The following is a 26,069-nucleotide window of genomic DNA, read 5'->3' as shown; positions in this document are numbered from 1 at the left end:
AAACCTTCTCAGATCTTTGATGAAAACACAGTCCATTCAATTCAGCTTTTTAAGTAAACACAATTGACTGAGATTCTGACTAATGTTTCTCTTTCTTCACCTGTTTCTAATATAAGGGCATCAGCAAAATACAGAGGAGGAAGCAGAGTTGGCTAAAATCCCAAAGAGCAAAAACTTAAATTGTTTTTCATTTATTCTGAAGATCTTTCTGCTGACAATTTATTGACAATGCATACATGAGAAATAATTGAATTGCTGCATTCTTTATGACTGCCTCTGATAGATAATATTAATGTTATTTTCTCCCATTGTCTCTTTCTCCCTCTCCCTCTCAACTTCCCTTTATCTTGAATCTATTTTGCCTCTCTGTCGGGGAGAAGTTATAATGGCCAAAGGGAACTGTTATTAAAGTTTTGTTTTAACTTTAGGCTGGGAAATAAATTAAACCCAATTCCAACACAGCCGTAACTGCATGAAGAGAGACCTACTAGTTAGAGAGCAGGATGTGAAGGCAACAATGGCCAAGTTTTAAGTATGTCAAGAGACTGGGAACTATTGATTACCTACAAATGTCTAGCTTTTCTCCTCTCTGGGAAAGGGCTTCTTGATAGAAAGAAAAAAAAATACTATGGAGAAAATAACTGAAATGATTTGGAGAAGAAACATGAAGGAATAGAAGGAGCAGTGGGCTTGGAGTGTGGAAAGACTGTTTCTGGCAGGGTTTTACTAGCTATATGACTAGGGGGAAGGCACTAAAGTCCCAGACTCTCAATTTCCTTATGCACAAAATATGGATAATCATACCTGTAAGTATCTTCCTCCTACCATTGTTGTTGAGAGCATTAAATGACATATATAAAGTACTTTGCTAATCTTAAAGTGTTTAAATCACTGGCATCTGCTACTAAGAATCTGATACACTTGGAAAACGAACCAGAAATGAAAATCTAGTGCAGAGTTTGCTGCATATCCTTATGCCTATTTGCAGCTTTGTAGCCTTACTGACTCATAAGTGGCTTGCTTTTCACCCCTTCATCATCATTGTAACTGCGAACCTCAAAGAGTAACATATAAAAAGAAAGTGGTGGTTGTGGTATTCTGTTTCCAATGTCTGAGTATTCTTCCCTCCTCCGTTTCTGCTACCCACCTCCCTGACTTTTTTTAAGTCCCAACTAAAATCCCACCTTCTACAGGAAGCCTTACCCAACCTTTCTGACTTGCAGGGCCTTCCTTCAGTTAATTATTTCCTATTTGCATGGATATAGCTTGCTTTGAAAGTATTTACATGCTGTCTCCCTACTGGATTGTATCCCTAGCATTTAGCACAGTGTCTGGCACATTTGTTGTTCAGTCATTTTTCATTCATGTCCAACTCTTTATGATCTGTTTTGGAGTTTTCTTGGCAAAGATACCAGAGTGCTTTGCTATTTCCTTCTCCAGCTCATTTTACAGATAAGGAACTGAGGCAAAAAGAGTTAAATGACTTGCCCAGGGTCACACAGGTAGCAAGTGCCTGAGGCCAGATTTGAACTTATGAGTCTTCCCAACTCCAGACCCAGTGCACTATCCATTGCACCCCCAAGATGACCCGTCTGGCACATAGTTGTCACTTAGTAAATTTTTTATTGATTGGTGGTAAACTTTTATGAATTTAATAAGGCTGGTACCCAGATCATGGATATTGGCATTTGTGTGTGTATTTGGAAAAAGAAAATGGGAGAGGAAAAAAGTGGAGAGCAGAGGAGAACATAGCGAAGGTTCATGATCTTGGCCAAGTAGTTAAAGACTGAAATTTATTTTAAATCATGTAGAGTTTCATTATAATCTCATGTTATATTATGTTCTCTAGTTCTTTCAAGTATCTGTAACTTCTTTGTGTCTCCTTCTAGGGATATTCTTCTATATCTACTCTTCCCCAACAGTACAACAGGCTTTGACTAGTTACATAGAACTTTGTGAGAGTATTGTGAAGGAGACAACACAAAAATTATTACCCCACTTTTACAGATGGAGAAACATTTGTAAAAAACATGGACAGGGTCACTTGCTCAGGATCATACATTTAATAACTGTCAAAGCCAAAATCTGAGCCAGCTAGATTTTAATATTTTTCCCTTTTTTCTTTTTTTTTTTGAGGGGCAGTGAGGGTTAAGTGACTTCCCCAGGGTCACACAGCTAGTAAGTGTCAAGTGTCTGAAGGCAGATTTGAACTCAGGTCCTCCTGAATTTAGGGCCGATGCTTTTATCCATTGTGCCACCTAGCTGCCCCCTAGGCTTTAATTTTAAGTATTTTTTTCTACAATGGCAAAACAGTATCCATGTGTCCCTTAAAGACAGGTATCCCATCCTTTACTTCATTAACACCCTTTCAACCCCCACATCTTAGACTTTACCAAGACAACTTTTAAAATTCACTGTATCTCTGTGAGAGTAAGGATATTGTTGCTGGAACATGGTTCTGTGGCTTAACAAGTAGATAGTTAACTCTCTTTATCCTTTAGCCAAAGGCTATAATTACCTGCTTCCTGAAACTTCATCAGACTCAGAAAAATATATAAATTCGCCCTGCTTTTTCTATATTGTTTGCTCATGGTGAATGCTGAATAAATAGTAACCATGGAATATGTTACTTTCTTCTTCTTCATCATCATCAGCAGCATTATCTGCTCTCTCCAATCTTTTCAAAAGAATAATGTTCAGATAAAAAGTCTGAGGACATTATTATTATCAAGATTACAGAAAAAAATCATTCTCAACTTATTTGTCAGCATTCAGATAGAAACAGACTTCAGAAAAGTCACTCAGCTGTTATCAATTTACAGTTAATGTTCTGTTGACTTTTACAGAGTTTTGGATAAAATAACTGCTTTGTGTGGTTGAATAAAAGCATTAGGATGTGAGTTTATCTCCTTTGGGTTCATATAAAATATACTTGGGAAAATTCCAGTAGCAGAAAGGATGACAAAAATTATATATACCTCATCCTGTTCCCACATGATTTGATTTCATCTGCTATGTCCTTATAATTTAAAATGTTTTTGTTCCACAAAACCTGGAGATTATGAGTATTTTGTATGGTGACCTCTATTAAAAACATTTCTGAAATTTTGTCAGTTCAATGTTACATCTAAGTGATTGTGTACAACAGTTCTGTAATTATGGTTTGGTTTATTTTCACTATGTATTTTGTTTGTTTTTGGCCACCTCTGTGATTGTATTGGTGTGTATGGCGGTTCTAAGAGAAATTCCTTTTACTGATGCAAATCTGCAACTCTTCAGCAGCTTATACTCTTAGAGAGTTACCAGGGCACTGAGAATTTAAGGACTTGCCCAGGGTCACATAAACAGAATGTATGAGAGGCAAACATGGAATCCTGCTCTTCCTGATTGTAGCCAGCTGTCTACTCTACCGAATTCCTTTGGTATGAACTGTATTAAGCTAGATTAACCACAATAAGTGACACTTCTCTGCTACCCTCTTACCCCTTCTCCACCAAAACCTTGCATTTCTAAATAGAATACTTTATTTTCCAATTGTATATCTAGTCTTGAAGAGGCAAAAAGAAATTCAATTATTCTCTCTTTACACTTATTAAAATCTGGGAGAGAAAGAGAAGGAGTGTGGGTCAAGAGTGCTATACTGTTTTTAAACAGTTAAAATGAATCATGGGAATTGTTCTAAACTTTTTACTTTATAGTAAAAAAAATGGGCAAACACTCTAGAATACTAATTTAATTACTAAACTTGTCTCTCTAGTTTCTTCATTTACAGGTCTGAGACAATTTAAAGATTCTGGTTCCCAGGAAGCCCTAAAAGTTTTATTTCAACTAGTCATAAAAAGAAGTGGGGAGTCAGGGGCTGTGATGGGGAAGCAAACTCACACTTTATCTGTCCCGTAACTCCTGTAGTCTACAGCTGCTGACACAGCAACGATGAGAGCAGGCATCCCATAGCCAACCAAATAGAAGTATTTTCTGCGTGAATGTTCACTCTCGAAAACCTCCACCAACATGATATAAAGCTGCACTCCTTCCAGGAACATCCAAGTGAAGGCAGCCAAGAAGAAGAAATGTAAGAGAGCGGCAAAAACTGCACAGGCGATCTGAGGAATAAATAAAATACGTGGTTCACATGGAGGCAAAACAACGATCAAGAGAAACATATATGGAGATGTCACATACAACATATAGAACATAACATATATAATATAGAAAATATATAACACAAACTATAAGTGATTTATCTATAACATATTTAAAGATGTAAGCTTTCTCATACGTATATACATATCACACACATATAAATATATACACACACACATATATACATATATATATGTAAAGGGTGGAGTACAGAGATGTGGGTAAGGTTTTAAAATATAGGTACTGAAAATGAATTTTAAATAACTGACCCATTCTCACTGCATTTAACAGAAAATATTTTATGATAGTTTTACAAATGAAAGTAAGTTTTTCAAAAACATCATAGCAAGGGAGAAAAAAGAGATCATCTGTGTTCTTATTTATGAAACCTGCTGCCCATCTACAAAGAAAAAGACTAGAATGAAACATCTGTGGCCTTGCTTCTACTAAATATTTAAAATATTTGTGATAATCTAGTGAAACCCCTGGAGGGTACCAGAGGAAGAGGTCATCCAAATCAAACCTAAGGAAGTTTGTGGGAATAGAAGATATGGGGCCTTGGAAGGTGTGGTTATTCATTAAGCCTAAGACACATCCATTATTTTATATCTGCAAAAGAACTGAGAGCTGAGGCACTGAGAGAAAGAGTTTGATCAAAGTTCTAACGAGACACAAGCCATGAAACAGAGAAAGTCAGTTGATGATTGGGGCTTGGAAGGGTAGGTCAAACTGAGACAGCTCAAAGACATTGGTAATGGCCATTGCAGTGACTCCAGTCCTACGTCTAAGGATCAGTTGGAACCAGAGGTAAAAAGCTGTTTCATTTAAGAAGTGGCTTTAACTAATGACCAGTAAGTATACTGTAGGCTGTTGCCATGGAGATAGACATAGGTTAACAGTGAGAATAAAGTTTCTAGGTAGGGAGCTTTAGGAGGCATTCAAATCCAGTGTCAGATACTTTTTACCTGTATGACCCTGGGCAAAACACTTTTACCTCTGCCTCAGTTTCCACATTTTAAAAATGGGGATAATGATAACATCTACCTCCCAAGGTTGCTTGAAAATAAAATGAGATAAAGTTTGTAAAGTGATTTGCATACCTCAAAGTATTATATAAATTATGATGATGATGATATGATATAGCTGTCATGGCAAGATTAGTAAAAGCAGACTAGAACCCAGGAGAGAAGTCTTAGAACCCAGCCTAGCAAAATCATCATCTACCAGGTTCCCCAGAAAAGATCTAGCCTGGAATTAGGAACCTCAGGTGTAGACAAAATGAGTGCATCTGTGACATTTGTACTCTTTCTCCTTGGGGGTTTCTGGCTTTAATAGGTCATGACAATAATTTAAGATACTGTTTGCAGAGTCAGATAATTATAGTAGGCTCTAACATATAGGTGATTTACTCAGGTTACGAAATGGCAAATCTTAGGGGTACAATTAAAATGAGTACTATATAGTGACAATTCATACAGTCTTCCAGGGGTTACTGGGATTATGTTTATAGAGGCATTTATGTCTACTTGTGAACATAAAAGGCCCCTAAGGCTCTTTTACCTTTGATTTTCATATTATTATGCCCAGTACTAATCCAAGCTTATCTACTAAAATGCAAATATCTTATCTAAAAGGGATAGTACATTTTATTAAAAGTCATTATCACATTAACAAGGATTTCTTCTTCAGTTCCCTAGCCTATATTAATGTCTTAAGGAAATAAAAGACGACTAAGCAGATAAATGCTAAAGGGAACTGGAAGTGAAAGAAATTATTCCAAATCTTGAGGGCAAAATAAGTATGGTTCTATTGATTAAAAGACAGAGTGGAAGAATCATAAATGGTAAATAAAGGCAATCTCTATCTCTGGCCAGACCTAATCTCCCCAGTTTTTCATGGCACTCAATTTTGTTGATAGTTATTTTCAACAACCAGCCATTTGTCAATATTCAGGTGAAGATGGGATCTGCCATATTGGGTTACTATATATAAGCTCAGCAAATATAAAATTAAAAGGAAATCATAGGGGCAGCTAGGTGGCGCAGTGGATAGAGTACCGGCCCTGGAGTCAGGAGGACATGAGTTCAAATCCAGCCTCAGACACTTAACACTTACTAGCTGTGTGACCCTGGGCAAGTCACTTAACCCTAATTGCCTCCCTAAAAAAATTAAAAAAGGAAATCATACAGCATTTTAAATACATGTTAATAAGAGAGTACAATAATAAGTTCTAGGAGAAAGAACACAATCTTCCATTTTGTGTTTTTATACTTAAAAAATCTTAACTATTAATTTTTGTGATAAAAAAACAGAATGCTCTGTATTGTGGAAATCAGGAGGAGGAGAGCTGCATTTCAGAACTTTTAAAAGCAAACTTATTTTGATTGCTTATTCATATGTATACATTTTTTCTGGGGAAAGCTGTCTCATTTATATGGGACAGTCAATTAAAGTTATAATGACTATAATTATATGTATTCCCATCATTAATCATGAATGTGTAATCACAGCCATAAATACAACTCCATTTTACTGTAAAATATCCCATATGTATGGACATATATATTAGAGAACAGCATTAAGTCAATCCACTATTATTAAGGCTCCTAAATCTTATATGTTTTTTAAATTCCTCCTCCTCTTACATCCCTTTTAGAAGCTCTTGGATGTAAGGGACCAAGCATGCACCAAATCCTAAACTATGAGTAAAGGTCTAATGGAAATCTGGTAATTGGCCAAATCTACTCAGAACCTATTGCCTTTCTTTTGTGTTCTCTATTCCTCGAGTTTTCTGAAAATTCTAGTGCTGCTGTTGTTGTTTTCTTAGCCAACCAAAGTGAATGGAAGTGAGGTGATTCAATGAATGTTTAAGAACACACAATCCCAGTAAGTAGAAGGGCAGAAAGTAGGTAAATCCAGTAATGCTACTCCAAGTGTCTTACTGGTTGGTCAGTTCGATTGATTCCAATCAAAAAGAGAAGTTCAGCTACAAAGAGGCTGATGCAGAGATTTTTATGGATGGTGTTACGGTCACTCTGAAGGCCACGGAAAAAACAGAAGGTGAAGATGCAGATCAGGAGGCAAACAAGGGACAGGAGAATTCCAACCCATGTAATCACATCCAGAAGAAGGTCATGGACTGCATCACTATGCTGAAAATGTAATGGAGAAAAGGTCAGTTAGTACCTGTTTGTACATGATTTTAGCTATATAGTCATATAGGATACTAGGTATAGTATAATTTTATTCATTTCATTAATTAACTTTCCCACAAAGGCCCCATAATAAGTAATTTCTAATAATTTGTGTTTTCTACTAAGAGAATTAAAAATACATTTCTCCTTTTTTTTGGGGGGGTGATAACTTTTGTGGAGTTAAATTGGGAAATTCAAAATTAGAATGATGAAATGTAAGAGTTGAAAGAAAGTTTTTGGTCATTTAATTCTACTTTTTGGATCTTTGGATACTTTTAATTCTTAGAAGAATTTTCCTTAAATTTGCCTCTGCAACCGTTTTCCATTGTTTCTAGGTCTGCCTTTGAAGGGCAAACAAAACAAGTCTTTTTTCTTCTTTTATATAATATCCTTTCAAATACTTGAAAAACATCATTGCTTACCTCCAAAGTTTTCTCTTTTCTAGGCTAGATACCCCCATTTCCTTCAACTGGATCTCACATAATCTGATCTTGAGGTCTTTCACTATCTTGGCCACTTTCCTCTAAACACTATCCAGATTATAAATCTTCTTTCTAAAATATCCTAGACACTAAGATTTTCTTAATACAGCCAAAGAGCTCATTAGCTTTCTTGGCTGACTATACTATTGACACATATTGAAGTTCAGTCCATTAAAAACCTTGATGTTTTGCAAATGAACTTCTGTCTATATCTTTCTTATACTTGCGAAGTTAACTTTTTGATCCCTTCTAACTGTAAGAGTATAAAAGACCCTGTTTTAAAGGACTTCAAAGTCTGATGGGGGAGACAATATGCAAACAACTATGTCCAAAACCACTATATACAGGATAAATTGAGGGGGAGAGAATTAAGAAAATCTTTCTATAGACTCTAAGAGAGAGGATTCCACTCATGGAGGACAGCCAATGAAAATGCTTGGATTTGGGGGATGCAATGTCTTGTTTAAGGAAGAACAAAAAGGTCAGTGTTGCTGGATCACAGAATACACGAGGGGAGTGTTTAAAATGTAAAAACACTGGAAATTATCCATGAGCAAGTTATAAAGTTTTCTGAATGCCAAATAGAGGGTTTTATATTTGATTGTGGAGGTGATAGGGAGCCACTGGAATTTATTAGTAGGGGTGTAACACTGTTAGACCTATGGTTTAGGAAGATCATTTTGACAGCTGAATGGAGGATAGACTGGAGTGGGGGTGGGAGACCAGTTAATAAGTTATTGCAATGACCTCCAGAGAAGAGGTGAGGAGGACCTACATCATGATGGTGGTAATATCAGAGGAGAGAAGAGAGTGTATGTGAGAGATGTTACAAAGGTAAAGGGAAGGCCTTGGCAACAGATTGGTATGGGAGAGGAGTGACTGACAAATCAAGAATGACACCTAGGTTGTGAACCTGGATTACTCTTAAGATGTTGGTGCCTCAACAGTAATAGCCAAGTTAGGAGTATTGGTGGATTTGGGGAGAAACATAATAAATTCAATTTTAGATTTGTTGAGTATAAGATGTCTACAAGATATATAAAAGAGATGTTGGGAAAGTTAAAAAAAAAATGGGACAACAGATTGGATGTGACCTGAGCGAGACTGAGAAAATGAGGACCACACTGACATTGTAAACCTGGTTAACTGGAAAAATGGTGGTGCCTTCTACTTCCCTATGGAAGTTTATACAGAGTAGCTGTTTTTTTTTCTTTTTAAAAATTTGATTCCAATTTTAAAACGTTAAAAAATTACCTTGAGAGTTCAGGCTATTTCTTAAAGATGACTGAACATTCTCCATCAACCGAGTACCTTACACTGTGACCTGAACCCCAGCACGTCTGGATCTCTCAGGTGCAAATATACATCCTGTCTTCCACAAAGAACACTGTTGGAGTTCTGTCAACTAAACCTCTTGAAATTTCCTCTGCATTTGCCTAGGTTTGCTTCTCATGAGGAATTTACATTGTGAAATGAAATCTCAAGGGAATGTAAGTGCATCTGAACTGCTTTATTATTTAGGGGTCACTATTAAAGTAAAGGGTTACTGAAAACTTAAATTTTTATTATTTGAGTATCTAGAGTCTAGTTAGTGCTCGACCTGCTACATAATCTCAGCTGGTTCACTGAACAGAGTTATTTGCTCAAACCTTCTACTCAAAGGAGAGATGCTGTGATAGAAACTGAAGTACCAAAATTCAACACAGCAGTCTTCCATAATGGAAAAAGGGCCATGTATAATACTTATGGAAATGTGGTCTAGAGATCTAATGAAAAATAAAAAAGGAATAAAAAACTGTACATCCCCATCCCTTTGCGTAATTGCAGTATTATAAAAGTATCTACTTTGTTCACTGCCTTCCCATACTTTTGTGAAACATCATGCAGAGTTATAAACAAAGGCCTCAGTTTTTAAAGTCAGTAGAAAGAGAACATAGCCTCATTGCTGACAGGGAAAAAGGTCTCCAAAGATGGAAGAAGAAGAAGAAAACCTGAGGATTAGTTTATATTTGAAGGTTGACTTATCTGACTATGATAAAGTTTTATCAGCATCAAGTATGTCTAGTGAGACTACACATACCCTCTCTTAAGCTCTTCAAATACAACTTAATGTCTCATAGTGTTTTATCAGCATAGCATATGAAAAGAGTGATATGGATAATAAATGTCAATGAAAGATGCTGATTACCATAGTTTTGAATATTCTGCTGTGACGCAGAGAATACTGCAAAATTACTAATGAAGAAAATTTCTTCTGTTTGAAAGGAAAGTAATAGCACAATCCACTCTGAAATCATTAGAATTTCTTCACTTTGAACAGTCAGAATTCAACACATTGGTTACTTAATAATCCTAAGTAAATACAAGCTCCAAATTTACTTCCAAGGCACTATTAGCTTGTGTTGTGTTATATTAAAAAAAAAACAACAACCCAGCAATGTTTCTTTATGTTTGATTACTTATATAGAGATTCATCTAGAATACTCCCTTAATTTCCCACTCATTCTCCTCTCTGTTGTGTTAAATTTTTAGTTGAGGGTCTTAATCTCTCCCAACACCACTTAGTGTTGCACATGTCTTTTGACATCTTTAATACACACTTCCTCTCCAAGTGTTCCAACTGCTTCTGATGAAACAATGTTCGTAGGCTACTAGTTTTACCATTCTTGACATTTCTTAGCTCTTGGACTACTCATTCAAGTAAGTTTAGGGGAAAAAAGGGAAAATGAACAAGGAACTGGGAATTAGAATTATACAGTCATGAGACAATTTGACCTTCCTTTCAAATACTGGCTTATAAAGCAATAATGAAAATTTATTATAGCAAGACAAAAGAGTTCATATCTGGGAACTGTTGGAAGAATTTTCTTAGCTTTTAAAACATACTTTCATTTCATTTTCTTAAGAAAGAATTTATATGCATAAGCTACAAATGAAGATTTTTTTTTACATAGCCAATTTGATAAAGATGAAAATAATATCTTTGAGTCACAATTTCTCTTTTGCCAAAGATCTCAACTGATTTTTCAGAAAATTAATGTAATTATATAATTTTGCTTCACAAGAATTGGTTTTGTTATTTTTATCATCCTTCATTTCATAGCTGGGACAATAGTCACATTAGACTTGAAACCAGGTTAGGTTTGAGTTCTGAAACTACAAATAAAGTGCCAAGTAAATACAAGATACTCACAAATATAGGTGCCAGATAAAGATCAGATACCTTTGTTATTGCTGTTCTTTGAATTATTAATCTATGGGAGATTTGGGAGCTATTGGCTCTCAATTTCTACTTTACTCAAAGCAGAAACACACACTACTAAAGGATTACAAAAAGAATGGAAGGAATGAGGCAAACAAACAGTTCCCCTTCCAGTTACCCAGCATCCTGCTCACTCACAATCACTATTTATTGCTTGAAATTCTTAAAACAAACAAACAAACAGGGGGCGGCTAGGTGGCACAGTGGATAAAGCACCTGCCCTGGATTCAGGAGTACCTGAGTTCAAATCCGGCCTCAGACACTTGACACTTACTAGCTGTGTGACCCTGGGCAAGTCACTTAACCCCCACTGCCCCGCAAAAAACCCCCAAAAACCAAAAAAGCAAAAACAAAAACAAACAAAAACCTCTCATAGGGAAACCTTATACCCTATGACTTAGGAGATATCATTTGGGATATTTCAGGTGTCATCCTTTCCAGAAGGAATTTCCTGAAAACAGTGGTTGAAAGATTGAAAGATTTTGATTGATTTCTGCAAAATTCCCCTTATGCTGCTTCTGCTTTTAAAAACACTTTCTTTATTTCCCCAAGATTTGGGTTTTGTTTCTGATGTCAACAGCCTCTTTCTTTCCTTCCTTCCTTCCTTCCTTCCTTCCTTCCTTCCTTCCTTCCTTCCTTCCTTCCCCTCTCTCTCTCTCTCTCTCTCTCTCTCTCTCTCTCTCTCTCTCTCTCTCTCTCTCTTTTGCAGGGCAGTGAGGGTTAAGTGACTTGCCCAGGGTCACACAGCTAGCAAGTGTCAACCGTCTGAGGCTGGATTTGAACTCAGCTCCTCCTGAATCCAGGACCGGTACTTTATCCACTGTGCCACCTAGCTGCCCCTATGACAGCCTCTTTCAAGTAGCAACAGTCTCAGTTATGTTTTTGTAGGCTTGGTAGTTTAGGAGGCACTTGTTAAATTAAACTGAATTTCAAACTACCTTTCTGGCTATATGCCTTTGAAGGTCCTGATCACAAGATACTAAGATATAGCATAAGCCCCCAAAACTGAGGGACATATTCACAAAGAAGAATCCAATGTTAAATAATAATTTCCTGTCAAAATTACATCATCGCTGGGTTAATGCTTCAAATATAGGATAAAGGAAAAATCAAAACAAAGATGCAATTCTTGTTATTATGATTATGTGTAAATACAATAGTGGCAATAGCCTATTATAACCAAGTCTGGTCATGAAGTGCTTCAAAAAAAGTGTTTACCTTCATTGCTTAAGACAGTGGGAGAAAAGCAAAAGCACTAAACAAAATGGAGAAGTAAATTTGAACATGTTTTTCCTCTTAAATCTAAAATGGGTGGGTCACAAATAACAGGATGTGATGAAAACACTTTAGATATCTCTTGTGCTTTTTTGATGTTGCCCACCTTTGTCATGTGGAGAGAGCAACAACTCCAGATGCTGTTTGAAAACTTCCCCTAGTAATCTTAATCAGCTACTCATATCAGTCATCAAGAACCAGCTTCAGATTCCTCAAAATAATAAGTTACATAATGTTCCATCTGACTTAGTAAAGCATAATAATATGATTTTTAAATTACCTTTTAAACTTCCCCTGATCAGGAAAATTTCTTATATAGTTGATTTGAGCTCCACATTAGAAGCTAAATGAACACCTCAAATTGATTTCAATCTGTTCTAAGTCACTGTTTGGAATATGGCTTTTTATCAATGGGAGATTAACATGATCTGATGAATGCTGTGTGACTACATAAATAAATTGGTGGGATTGATCTATGTCAAATTAACCATATAATCCCATCACAAAAGCTATACAAGCTTACTCATGCAATGCTTTGGGGTCATCTAGGTCTGAATGGGGTGAAGAATAAGCATACTCTTCACTCTGAGACCAATAGTCAAGATATAATTGAAGCAAAGCACATGACAATGATTATCATTTTCCTTTTTTGATTATTCCCATAAATTTGTTGTTTGTTGTTTTGTGGCTGTTTCAGACATACCCAACTATTTTTGACACCTTTTGGGGTTTTCTTGGCAAAGATACTAGAGTGGTTTGCCTTTTCCTTCTCCAGCTTATTTTACAGATGAGAAACTGAGGCACACAATGTTTAGTAACATACCCAGGGTCACCCAGCTATTAAGTGTCTGAGGCCACATTTGAGCTAAGGAAGATGAGTCTTCCTGACCTCAGACCTGATACTTTACTCACTGTGTTACCTTGCTGCTGCTAAAAGCTTCCCATAAAAACAGATTGTTAAGAACAAGAAGAATAGCAACTAGGTCTCACTTCAAAGTAAGTAGAATCTTCATGCTGTTGACTACCAACCCTCTCCCATCCAAGACCAATGGAGAAAAGGCATAAGTAAACAACTGCAAGTATGAGTAGTAACTTTACTCTAAATCCAGTCTGGGGGAAGGGGAGCAATGAAGGGGTGCTCCATGAGCTCACACTTAAACTAACATATATAAATAAGGCTCAGGCTTTAAGCAAAGGCACAATAAATTGGGTGTGAAAAAGGAGTTCGAGGACCCCTCTAGTGAATCAAAGCGGAAACTAGGTGTGAACTAGTCCTAATTAAATTTTATGTTTTTAAAAGTAATTTTTAGTATTTTAATCACTGAATGATGCCACACAAGAAATATGCTGGTATTCATTTAAGGAATTGAACAAATCTGTGGCCTCCACATATTACAACAAGCCAGTTCAGAGTCAAGCATTCTAGATAGACAATTCAGTAAGAACTTTCAAAAAAGATTTTCCAAGAAGAGCAGAATAGTATCTACTCAATCTAGTGGTCCAGGGAACTCTCTTTGAGTGTATGGGAAGGGATTATTAAGTACTTTATCTCTTCTCCCTTCTGAAAGGATGATGATGGCTAAAAGTAGTGTCTAGATTGGGATGTGAAAGACACCTTGAGGACAAACTAGACCCACCAAGAACAAGCAGCCACAAGACTCTACAAAGGCACTAAACTTTATAATCCAGCAGAGAACTACAGGTAAGGAGAACTTCATGAGGAGAAAATACAATTTATTGCTAAGGTAGCAGCACACACTTGTGCTCTCTCAGATGAGTCACCTTTCTCCACAAACATTTTCTGTGGGAGAGAGTGCTCCTGATTCAGGAGTGGTTTTGTATTAACTGCTCTTACTAAAACCCTTAACTAGTACCCATTTATGAAAGATAATTAACTTTTTTGTTAATTATATGATTACTTTGATTATTAATTGATAATCAACAGGAAACACACCAGATAGGCTCTTCTCAGTTAGTAATAGAAAAACACAATCCCCTTGGGGTTACCCTTAGAATGTTTAGGGGAGAAGTAGTCAGTTGCCTTTAAGAGAACCCAATCTGCCAATGCTAGTGGGAGTTAAAGAAGCAGCCTACAGGATAAGCTACAAAAGGCAAATTTTGTCTTATGCTTAAATAGGAGTGTTTGTGGGGGGAGGGAAGGAAGGTGGAAGGGAGGGAAACAGACATAAAGGCACTGAACTCTCTGAGTACCATATGGTAAGATAACTAAAGAATACAAAGCATCAAACTATTCCTTGGGTACAAGACAATATCAAAAACCTCTTTAGTTTGAAATGAAAATAATAGCAAAATCCACTTCTGGAGTCATTAGGATTTACCACCTTTGAGTTACAATTTGCAATGCAGAGTTAGTTATTTTAGGCAAATACCTGGATCCAAAATTTAAGCAGGAGGTTCTAGCTCACTAAACTAATCTGAGTCACCTGAGATGGTCTTCAGTGGTCTGTGCTTTTTGCCTAGGAGGTTAGAGTAAGTGAAGATAGATTTTTTTCTAGCTTTCTATATTTTTCCAAAGTTCCAATCGATACTCATTGAACAAAAGAGGATATGAAACACAAATAGATAACAATATCAGTAATAATAATAGCAGAAGCCAGCACTTCAGAAGTTAATCATCTTCTTTTATTGTACTCTAATGTTGTGATATGTAAAGAAGTAAAGATTATTAGACTTCAGCCCTTTGGGTTCTTGGGCTAAAAACAGCCCAAAACACAGAAACCAGAGCTTTCACTTCTTTTTATCAACTAAGATACAAAGCTAACAAATTTCATAGCATAGGCCCTTTGATGGGTAACTTAACCCTTCAAATACAATCATCAAAATGATACACTTTTCAGTTAAAACAAAGGTTAGAATGGAATCATCCAGAAAATTCACAAAAAGTCCAAACTAAATAGGAAGTTTCTCCTGAGGGAGATCAATCCAGTTTGATTCTTTGAAAAGTAGACACTTTGAAATTTAAAAAAAAGAAATAAAAAACAAACATGTAATGAGTACGATCTATAGTATTTGCAGAGCATTTGGCTAGGTTCTGGGGACACAAATCAAAAGACCAGCCCTTGTCCGTACAGAGTTTATATAGTGGTGGTAGGTGTGGCAGGGATGGAAGGAAAAGTATACCATGTACTCAAGTATGTACAATAACACGGAACTTAGGAAAGGACAAAGCATAAGCCTCATGGAAAGCTTCATGGAGGTAATGGAACCTGATCTGAGCCTTGAAGAAGATCAGGATTCTCAGAGGAGGAAAAGATGGAAAGATTGAGTTTTCACTCCTCAATAGAGTGTGCTTAGTCCCTTGTAGTTCCTCTAGCTCTATGTAACTTTCATAACTATGGGTAGGACACTCCTTAACAAAAAGAAGAGTTGTGGTCATCATAAAATATAAAATAGATAATTTGAACAAAAGTAAAAAGCCTTTACATTAGTAAAACAGATGCCAAAAGAATATAAAAGAAACTATTATATGTAGAAAATCAAAATCCCTGCACTGCATTCATAAAATTCTGATAAGCCAGGATATGAAATTGACATGAATATACAAGGTCAATGATCATTTCCCCAATGATAAGTTTCCAAAGGATGAGAACAATTTTAAAAAGCAGTTTTTAAAAATAATTGTAAATTAGTACATGTGAAAGATTGCTCCAAATCCCATTAATAAAAGAAATACCAACTCTGAGGTTTCACCTCAAATAACTTTCCCAGTGACAAAAATGATAAAAGATGAAAATAATCAACACGGGGAGAGGCTGTAGAAAGAAAGGCCATCCAATGTTGTTGGAGATGTGAGTTTTATAATTTCTGAAAAACAATTGAGAATTATGCTAGAAAAATCACTAACTGCTTAAAATCATTTGACCCAGAGATCTCATTAATACACATACACCCTAAAGAAATATGAGACAAAAAGGTTCCAAAAAAGGCAAGATATTCAAAGCAATATTTTTTATAGTAGGGGAAAAACTAGAAGAAAAATGAATTTCTGTTGTTTTATTTTAATAATAAGCTCCTTTGAGGCAAGATCTGTCTCATTTTTTTGTGTGTTTTGCCTTTCCATCCCCAGAACCCAACAGAGTACTTGACACACAGCAGACACTGAATAAGTGCTTATTGAAATGAGTCATCCATTTATTGAGAAAAGGTCAAAAATTGTGATAAAGAGATTTAGCAGAATACTACTGTACCATGAGTAATGATGAATACAAGGAATTTAAAGAAAAAAATTGGGAAGACATGTAAATAGATGAATAATTAGAAGAATCATCAAAGATAGTCTAATTCTGATGAACTGCAATGAGCCGTCTTGTTATCAGAATGAAATATAACCTCTCTCCTCCTAGTAGCAAGGTAAAGACCATGAGTTGTTTCAGCTGGTTTTCTTTGACTTGTTTTCCTTTGTTACATGGGAAGTTTCTTTTTCCTTTTTGAAACATAGAGAGTTTTTATTATATTAATAATAACTATTTATACTATACTTTGATAGATTGAGAACATCTTTTTGATTGAAATAAATAATCAATCAACCAACCTAAGGCTTAAACTAGTTGTAAAGAAGGTTTAAGCATAACTTTTGAATCAAACAAAGGTTTAAATTAAAATCGAAGGACAACAGACATTTGAAAGGGTATATATCCACATACAATTTTGTTACTTCCTGGTTAAATTTAATATATATTTGAAGTCAAGTCAATAAGCATTTATTAAGCACTCCAGACACTGTTCTTAGCCATGAGGATACAAAGAAATGTAAAAAACAGACTATGTTCTCAAGGAGCTCACAGTCTATTTTTTTTTTTTAAAAAAGGAAAACTACATATAACAGAAGTTTATGTTCTTTGGCTATTGAAATGTTTTTATTTTTTGATGATTAAGTTAGCAATAAGAAGGATATTAAAAATAATTAGTGATATATTACGTATGATGGATACATATTTATCTGACCTAGTTAAATGGATATACTTAGAGACAAATATATTAGCTAAAAAAAATGGGTGGCAGTTCAAAAATGATGCAATACGCAATTTTTGTTCCTGTTTCTTTCTGATTTGTCCCTGACTGTTTGTGGGGGATCTATTAAAAGAATCATCTATCTAGGTCTCTGTTCTCAACTAGGAAAGATAAAAGAAGGGGAGGATGCTTAAAAGTGGATGAGGGAGCATTGTTTTATATAGGTGAGAACTAATAGTTGGTATATAACCCTTTCCAAAGCAGTACTGGATATTAATTCCCCATCCCAGAATATACTTTAGAAATACGGCGAATACCTGCTCCCTAAATGTTGGTGCATAGCTAAGTCTTATGTTTCAACCAGAAAAAAGAATCTTCTTATGCTTGGGGCACTTCCCTAAATCTTGGCCTGGAAATACTCAACTCAAACTAGAGCTAGAATTTGTGCTAAATAAAGAATGCTTTTATTAACTATTTTCATAATCTAAGAAGCTTTAAATTTAATTCTTGGATGGGGAAGTAGCCACTAGAGATCTGCAAGCAGCAGTTCTAATATGTGTGTAATGAGGCACAGAGCAAATTAAATTTAGGTGCGGTCCCTTGATCCAATTGTGACCAGAAAAAGGAAACAACATTCTCTTCCTTTTCATTAATGGTGGTAGAGTCATCTTTTCTTCCACATATTGCTTTGCTTAAGCCCTTGAAAAATGTTATTTATGTTAGTTGTCCCTAGTGCCTCTCTTAATACTCCATATAAATAACTCCTTGGGAAAATCTGGCCTAAATTCCTAAAGACTTTGGTAAGTACACAGTTTTATCACTTTATTTCTAGCAATAATGGAATGAAAATGGCCTTAGAAAACAGTGCATCAAAATTATTTCCTACATTACATAAAGCAAAACTTCAAGATCCAAGGAATAAAGAATTTGAGTGCTTGAAAAATCTACCTTCCCTCTAGTTCTTATCAATAGGGAATGCCAGCATCAAGAACTCGATAGACAGGAACAGAGGATATTTTCTGAGCCTAAAGAGCCTCATTTCCCTTTTTGACAGTGTTACTAGCATGGTAAATGAAGGAAAGATAGCACTAGTCCCCTTGGACTAGAGAATCTCATAGGCCCCTTCCAAGGCTGAGACCGTGATTCTGGGAGGGAAAGGGAGATTAGCATTTATTTAGTGAGAATCCTACAATCTTCCTACTTATGAAATGACCAGGAATAGTTGAAGGGGAAAGACATTAACTGGGCTGGTATACTTCAGCCACAGCATTTAAAGGAACCAGATGATGGGCATGTGCCTGGGTTGAGAGAGCTGTGGCAGTCAGGGCATTTGGTTCTAGGTCTACTTTTCTTATGTTGACACTCTAGTAAGAGGAGTGAGGTAAGGAGTGTTAAGTCGATGGGTGACTGAGTTCGACTAGGTTCAAAGTTCATGTACCAGAGCCATATAATAAGCAAACCCAAGCAAGAAAGAATGTAGTTATATTCCAGATCTATCCAGCCTAAAGAATTGTGTAAGCTGAACTGACTCTTAAATTTCCTGACTCCAAAGAAAGAAGAGGGTTTAATTGTCTTTGAACATAAGTAACCCTCAAGCAACACTTAAATAAGAGAAAGAAACACATTTATTAAGCACTGTTCTAAATACTTTACAAATATTATCTCATTTGATCCTCACAATGACTCTAGAAGGTTACAGCTGAGGAAAATGAGACAGACAGAGGTTAATTGACTTGCCTAGGATGACAGATGTAGGAAGTAGCTGAGGCCACATTTGAACTCAGGTATTCCTGATTCCAGGCCCAGCAATCCATATACTGTGCCAACCAGTTACCTTACAGTTGTAGAAAGTCCACTAGAAGAAAGAAACAAAAGGATGGATAGAAGAAAAAATGGCAGATTAAAAACTAACCCTCTTCTGTACTTGACTTTGTTAGGTATTTCTGCCTTTATATTTGAAAATGGGTCCCTAACATTCTATAATTTTATAATATCAGTACTTCCAGACACATCATGAAGCCACATGATTCAGCAAAGCTGGAAAAATGTTCAGATTGGTCTCCATCTTGCATAATTGGTACACTACTCTATTTAATACTGAAATACAATATCTTCTTTCTCAAACTGATGAAAAAATCATAATGAAAACTTTCTCCAACAGAGGATTAAATTAAGTGGCTTTTTTTTTTTTTGGTGAGGCAATTGGGGTTAAGTGACTTGCCCAGGGTCACACAGCTAGTAAGTGTCAAGTGTCTGAGGCGGGATCTGAACTCAGGTCCTCCTGAATCCAGGGCCGGTGCTTTATCCACTGTGCCACCTAGCCACCCCTAAGTGGCTTTAAAAAAAAAACAAAACAAAACTTCCTTAAAAAACTTTGGGTTAAGATTAAAGTAAATGTAAACAGGAAGAAATAAATGTGTAGTTTGCCAACTAAAAGGTCTGGACAACACAATTTTTAAAGAAAAGACAGTGAGAATGGATGCAAAATCTTAGAATCTTAGAAGGGACCTTTAAGATCATGCAATTCACACTCCACCCTGTCTGTAGATAATGCAGACTTGGTTATATAGCAAATGCCAAATTTAATGCTCATACAAAATGAAAAATGCAGCAAACACAATAAAAAGTCACTGACATAGTTTTTCTAGGAAATTATCTCTAGATTTATGAAGTAGATATGCTCCTTAAAACTTTTATAAAAATGATCATTTATATTTACTGATGTCTATCTTCTCTTTGAACTAGAGATCTAAGATAAATTCTTATGCAAAAATCTCCCCAAACAAAAATATACTGAGTTAAAACACATGTGAAAAAATACTTAAAATAATACCCCATATTAACATGTAATAGATTGGATATGCATTCATATACATGTTAATATGATTATAGATTCCAAACTGCAATGAATCTCAAAGATCCTCGTGACCAACCCCCTTATTTTGTAGGTACAGAAACCAACAGACTTGCCTAAGTTCATAAAGGTGGACAGTAGCAGAGCTAGGATCTCATTTGTAGCTTACAATATCCTAAAAATGACAGGGAAGTTATTATCCCAATTAAGCCAATTAAACCAATTAGAAAACAGACCCAGAGAAGTTAAATAAATTGCCTGAGATAACAAAGTTTGTAAACAACAGAGCAGAAACTAGAACACATCTCCTGACCTCGAGTCCATTACTCTTCCCCCGAAACCAAGTCTTGAGATGTATTGATGTGATGTTACAACATAAGTGATAACTGAATTATTGAGGAACAGAAGGTACTGTTCAGTTTTTGGTTGTTGAATACCTCTGTGGGTTTTGGTTCTCTTTCTTCCCACTGGAAAGGAGGAACTAAAACTCTTGTAATTGCAAAGAATCAGCTAATAAATAACTTCAGTATATCAATGCATGAGAAATAATCTTTCCATTTACAAAGTATTCTCCTGTGAGGGCCAAAATTTGATATACAGAGCTTTATTTGGGTGACTCACTTTAATATTGGGGTCTCAGAGATATGAGGGCCCCTTTTAGGTTTAACCTCCCCTCTGAACTTCCCTTTTTAGATATTTCTCCCAGGCCAATAAGAAAGGAGCCTCTAAGCTTTAGTTCACAAAAGGATCAGATTTTATTACTTGGGATTTAATTAAACAACGAAGGTGAAACTAATAAAAATCAAAGATAAGGAAATAGGAAAATAGAAATACAGAGAAATGCTCTTAACTCTAAACTTAGCCTATTAGGGTTTTCCGTAATTAAACTCACCAAACACCTGAACAGTTTGCCAGTCTAAGGTTGTTTGCGCGCCACACGGACTGCAGTCGCCACACTGAGAGCACGAACCTGCCGCCAGCGCAAGGGCCCCAACCGAAAAGACTGAGTCCCGGAATGCACCTAGCATTCAGGAAGCAGCCTAGCCTCCCTTCCAGAGAGTGTTCAATCTCTCTTCCCCGCAAAAGGGAGGTCCTTCAAAAGCTTCCTATGGAGAGTTCTCTTTCTGACCTCAGTAGCATATGTAACCTCAGGGTAGGCCAGGTGTGGTCCCTCCCAAATGATTTAGCTAAAAATGGGAATATTAATCTTTACCACAAATAATTTTTACCACACTCCATGGTTTGTTAAAATATATTTTATAACATTATATAACAACTTTCTGAATCATTCTTGTAACTGTGAAATATGCATATGCCCAAAGGAAAACAGACCAGGACACAGAGAATGAAGATAACTTTAGTTTTCATGTTTTAAGTGAGCACAGTGGTTTCAAATGGATAAACTTAAAGGATGAACACAACAAATATATGTATATTATATACATATACATATACATATATAATATTTATACAGAAAACATTTTTCTCACATCTACTGAACATAACTCAATGTTATACAAGAATTAGGAGATACTACAAATTGCAAGCAGAACAAAACAGGTTAAGCACACTCCAAATAAGAAATCAAGGACAATAAAATATATTGAGATAATTGATTATACCTTTGTAACTGACACTTTTGGAGAGTGTTAATTGAAAAGTGATGTGATGAAGTAGTAGGAGAAGCCAGAAGTCAGCAGTGGGAATGACTAAAAGATTAGGAGACAGATTGACATAAGAAATTGGGGTTACTGTGCATTGAGGAGAGAATTTTGGAAAATGTTAAGGCTCCATTTACTAATCATCTTCAAGGAAATGCATTGGTGGCTCTAAACCTGTTCCTCATTTTTATTCTACTTCAATTAATGCTATATTCCAAAGGTTCATGGTTCTAAACTAGACTATGCTTGGAAACAGTTTCATAGCATCTAATTGCCTTTAGAAACTCTTGGGAATTCACAACTTTTTCCTGCCCCATAAAAATAATTTTCTATATTTCCTCTTCCCTTATATGCTTACCAGAAGCATCTACTTAGCCCATGTCAATATCTTAGTCCTCTTCCTTAATCACAAATTTAGAAAGCACATTTCTTCTCTGCCTGTTAGGAGGTTGAAAATTCTACTCTTTTCAATTATGCATGAGAAATTGGGATGGAAAATAAGACAACTTTATGGGTTTATAGATAGGAGAAGAGTTCATGACAAAGACGTTCACACAAGATAAAATGGACAATTTTGATTACATAAAATTTAAAAATTTTTGCAAAACAAGTCTGATATTTTAAAAATTAAAAGGAAAACAGGTAATGGGGAAATATTTGCAGCAAGCTTCTCTGATAATAATATCATATCCAGGGGCAGCTAGGTGGCGCAGTGAATAGAGCACCGGCCCTGGAGTCAGGAGTACCTGAGTTCAAATCTAACCTCAGACACTTAACACTTACTAGCTGTGTGACCCTGGGCAAGTCACTTAACCCCAATTGCCTCACTTTAAAAAAAAAAGTAAAAAAAAACCCCAGAATAATATCATATCCAGGATATATAGGGAACTGATTCAAATTTATAAGTAAGTCATTCCTCAGTAGCAAGTGATCAAAGAATATACATAGGCAGTTTTCAGAGGAAGAATCCAAGTTATCAATAATCATATAAAAATTCTCTAAATCACTAATTATTTGAGAAATTCAAATTAAATCAATTCTGAGGTTTTACCTAACGATTGTTAAACTGGAAAAGAGAACCAAAAAAAGGAAAAAGACAAATGTTGGAGGGGCTGTGGGAAAACAGGTATACTGTTGGTGGAACTGTGCATTGTTTTAGAAAGCAATTTTTTGGTTCAATTGGTGATGTCATCAATGTAGGGGAACTCTCTCTACCAAAGCAGACCAATATCTACTTCAAAATGTCTTGTCTCAGAGCCCAAAGGTGTCAGAGGCAGGCCTTGAAACTACATCTTCCTGACAGTATACTACTCTATACTTGTGTATATACAAACATATATATATATATATTTTATTAATATCTTTTATTTTTCTGTTACCTGTTTTCTAACATATACTGCCTATAAGGGCATCTCTTACAGCAAATAAAAAAGGACAGAGGAATATTTTAGGGAAAAAACCCCAACAATTATAATATATCAAGAAAATCTTGGCTTCAGATACTTATTGGATATGTGACCCTGGGCAACTTCTGTCTGCCCTTATTTCTTCATCTGTATAATGGGGTTAATAATAGTACCCACTTCCCAGAGTTGTTGTAAAGATTAAATGACATAGTTATAAAGTACCTTGCAAATCTTAGTGTAGTACATAAATGTAATCATCATCATCTTAAATTATTTGGAATTTAAAAACTCAAAGTCCTCTACCTCTAAAAAAAACACAAAACAAAAGAGACCCCTCCCAAAATAACAGAATGAAAACTTCTCTCTTCTTTGGGGCAAAGTTGCTCATTACATTTTCATAAAATTCAGTTTTCTGATTGTTGTTCTGTCTATCTTCCTTTTGGGTTTGGTCCTATGATTTTATTTGTGTAGGATGAACTCATAAAGAAACTTGCCTTAGCAGCGAGATCAACAATTGCTCTTCAGCTTGTGATTTCGGAAAGTTGCCTGATCCTCTGAGATATTAAGTAATTTGCCTAGGGTCAGACAGCTAGAGAAAGATCTTGGCATCCTGTTTTTTTGACTTTGACACCTACCCTTTATTCATTATCCCACTCTAGCTCTTTAATATAAGTAATAGATTTATCAACATAAATTTTCTCTAATGTTTCTGTATACTGGATTCTGCTTTTCTACTGACTTCCATTATAAAGTCAATGATGTACTTCTGTGGGATGTATATTGACCCAAAGGTAGCGGAAAATTACATAAATTCCTTAAAATCATATATTTAAAGAAAATCAATAGAATTTCTGAGGTCAGGGAACTGTGTTTTATTCATCTCTGTGTCCTCCCCCTTCTTCCCGTAACTAGTCAGCACTCAATAGATAGTTGTTGAATTAATGAGTTGAATGAAATATTAATCATAACACTTAAATGGATTAAAACAAAGTTGCTGAAATGGAACAAATTAATGTATAAAATTTCTCAAATCACATCAAATAGCATATAGGTGTCCTCTTCCTCTAATTTTGATATCTTTGTGTGTGTTTATTATTCACTTATTCTATTCTGCTTCTATTGAATCCAGAGAAAGAACTGATAGAGTATGTATAGAATGGTTTTACACACACACACACACACACACACACACACACACACACACACACACACACACACACGCTTGTGTCTAATGGTAGCTATCTCAGGAAGGAGGAAAGAAAAAAAGAAAGTTACATGCTAACTTTATATATTTAAAAGGAATGGCAAGTTGTACATAATAGATTTGTAGCTTCATGTGTAATCATCTTTTTTCTATTCTACTATGTTATAGAAATACTTTTTATTTCTTAAGTTCAGAGTAAAGTAAATAAAATTTTATTTTATTTTATTTTATTTTTTGTGGGGCGATGAGGGTTAAGTGACTTGCCCAGGGTCACACAGCTAGTGAATGTCCAGTGTCTGAGGCCAGATTTGAACTCAGGTCCTCCTGAATGCAGGGCTAGTGCTTTATCCACCTAGCTGCTCAATAAAATTTTATAAAAAGGTGTCCATCAATTGGAGAATGGCTGAAAAAAGTATGGTATGTGAATGTAAATAAAATATTGTCATGAAAAATGACAAAAGAGATTGATTCAGAAAAACCTAAGAGGACTGAACTGATGAAGAGTAAAATGAGCAGAAGCAGAACAATTTATACATGTTTACAATATTATCAATCAGTAAACATTTATTAATGGTCTACTATTTGTCAAGTATTGTGCTAAGTGCTGGATCATAAAGAAAACCAACTGTGAAATACTTAAGAATTATGATCAGTACAGTGACCAATTACAATTCTGAAAGACTTATGATGAATTGTGTCCTACTTCCCTTACCCAAACCACCTCAGTCCTTCTGAAAAAGGACTAAAAGTGCAAAATACATATTTTTCAAATGACCAACATGTGAATTTGTTTTGTAGGACTATAGTTATTTGTAACAAGAGAGAGGTTTTTTTTTGGGGGGGGGGAAGGGTAGTGATAGTGATAGTAGGAAAGAAAGAAAGGAACAAATGAATGAAAGAAGAAAGGAAGAAAGAAGGGAAAAAAGGAAGGAGGGAATAAAGAAGGGAAAAAAGAAGGAAGTGTCCATAAATCATTTAAAAAATAAAGAGAGGGGGCAGCTGGGTGGCGCAGTGGATAAAGCACCTGCCCTGGATTCAGGAGTACCTCAGTTCAGATCCGGCCTCAGACACTTGACACTTACTAGCTGTGTGACCCTGGGCAAGTCACTTAACCCCAATTGCCTCACAAAAATAAAATAAAATAAAATAAATAAAGAGAGTAGGAAGAAGTCCTAAAGCAGAGACAAGCAGATCAGTGTTGAAACTATTATGTTAAATTTGAAGTCTGCAAAAGAAAAAATACCTGATACCCTATGTATTGGGGAAAAAACCAAACTGTACATAACAGTTCAATTTCACATACAATCCTCTTAATTTTCTTTGTATACTGAAATATTCATGTTTGTTGATAATTGCCAAGTTCATAAGAAAAAAAGAAATTGATAAAAAGGAAAATTCTTATGAATTATTCTCTTTGCTTTGTTGAGGTTTAACCCTTTGTAAAAATATAACTAGTCAAATTTAACTTGAACTTTAAAATTTTCCCCTTTTTTGAAAGCACTTTTTGTGAAATCTGGGTAGGTCATAGCAATAATTATTTTTCTTTAATACAAAAGAGGCTTTGGTATCTAACTGGTGGTTTTCTTCTGAAAAAAAAATCTACTCTGAAATCTGATT

General features: G+C 35.6%; 1 protein-coding gene across 16 annotated transcripts in view; it reads right to left on the bottom strand.

The window, feature by feature from the left end:
• The window catches only part of ADGRL3 (adhesion G protein-coupled receptor L3), a 971,834-nt gene that overhangs the window by 103,192 nt on the left and 842,573 nt on the right, over positions 1-26,069 (bottom strand). For all 16 annotated transcript variants that reach the window (XM_043972867.1, XM_043972872.1, XM_043972873.1 and 13 more), the window contains 2 exons: positions 7,086-7,295; positions 3,883-4,103 (listed from right to left, as the gene is read on the bottom strand). In XM_043972867.1, coding sequence (XP_043828802.1) covers positions 3,883-4,103; positions 7,086-7,295 — 431 coding nt within the window. The remainder of the gene's footprint in view (positions 1-3,882; positions 4,104-7,085; positions 7,296-26,069) is intronic.

The sequence above is a fragment of the Dromiciops gliroides genome, chromosome 6 (assembly GCF_019393635.1).
Source record: "Dromiciops gliroides isolate mDroGli1 chromosome 6, mDroGli1.pri, whole genome shotgun sequence".
NCBI classification, from domain to species: Eukaryota; Metazoa; Chordata; class Mammalia; order Microbiotheria; family Microbiotheriidae; genus Dromiciops; species Dromiciops gliroides.
Note: the sequence above shows the minus strand (reverse complement) of the source record. Positions and strands in the feature narration are given on the sequence as shown.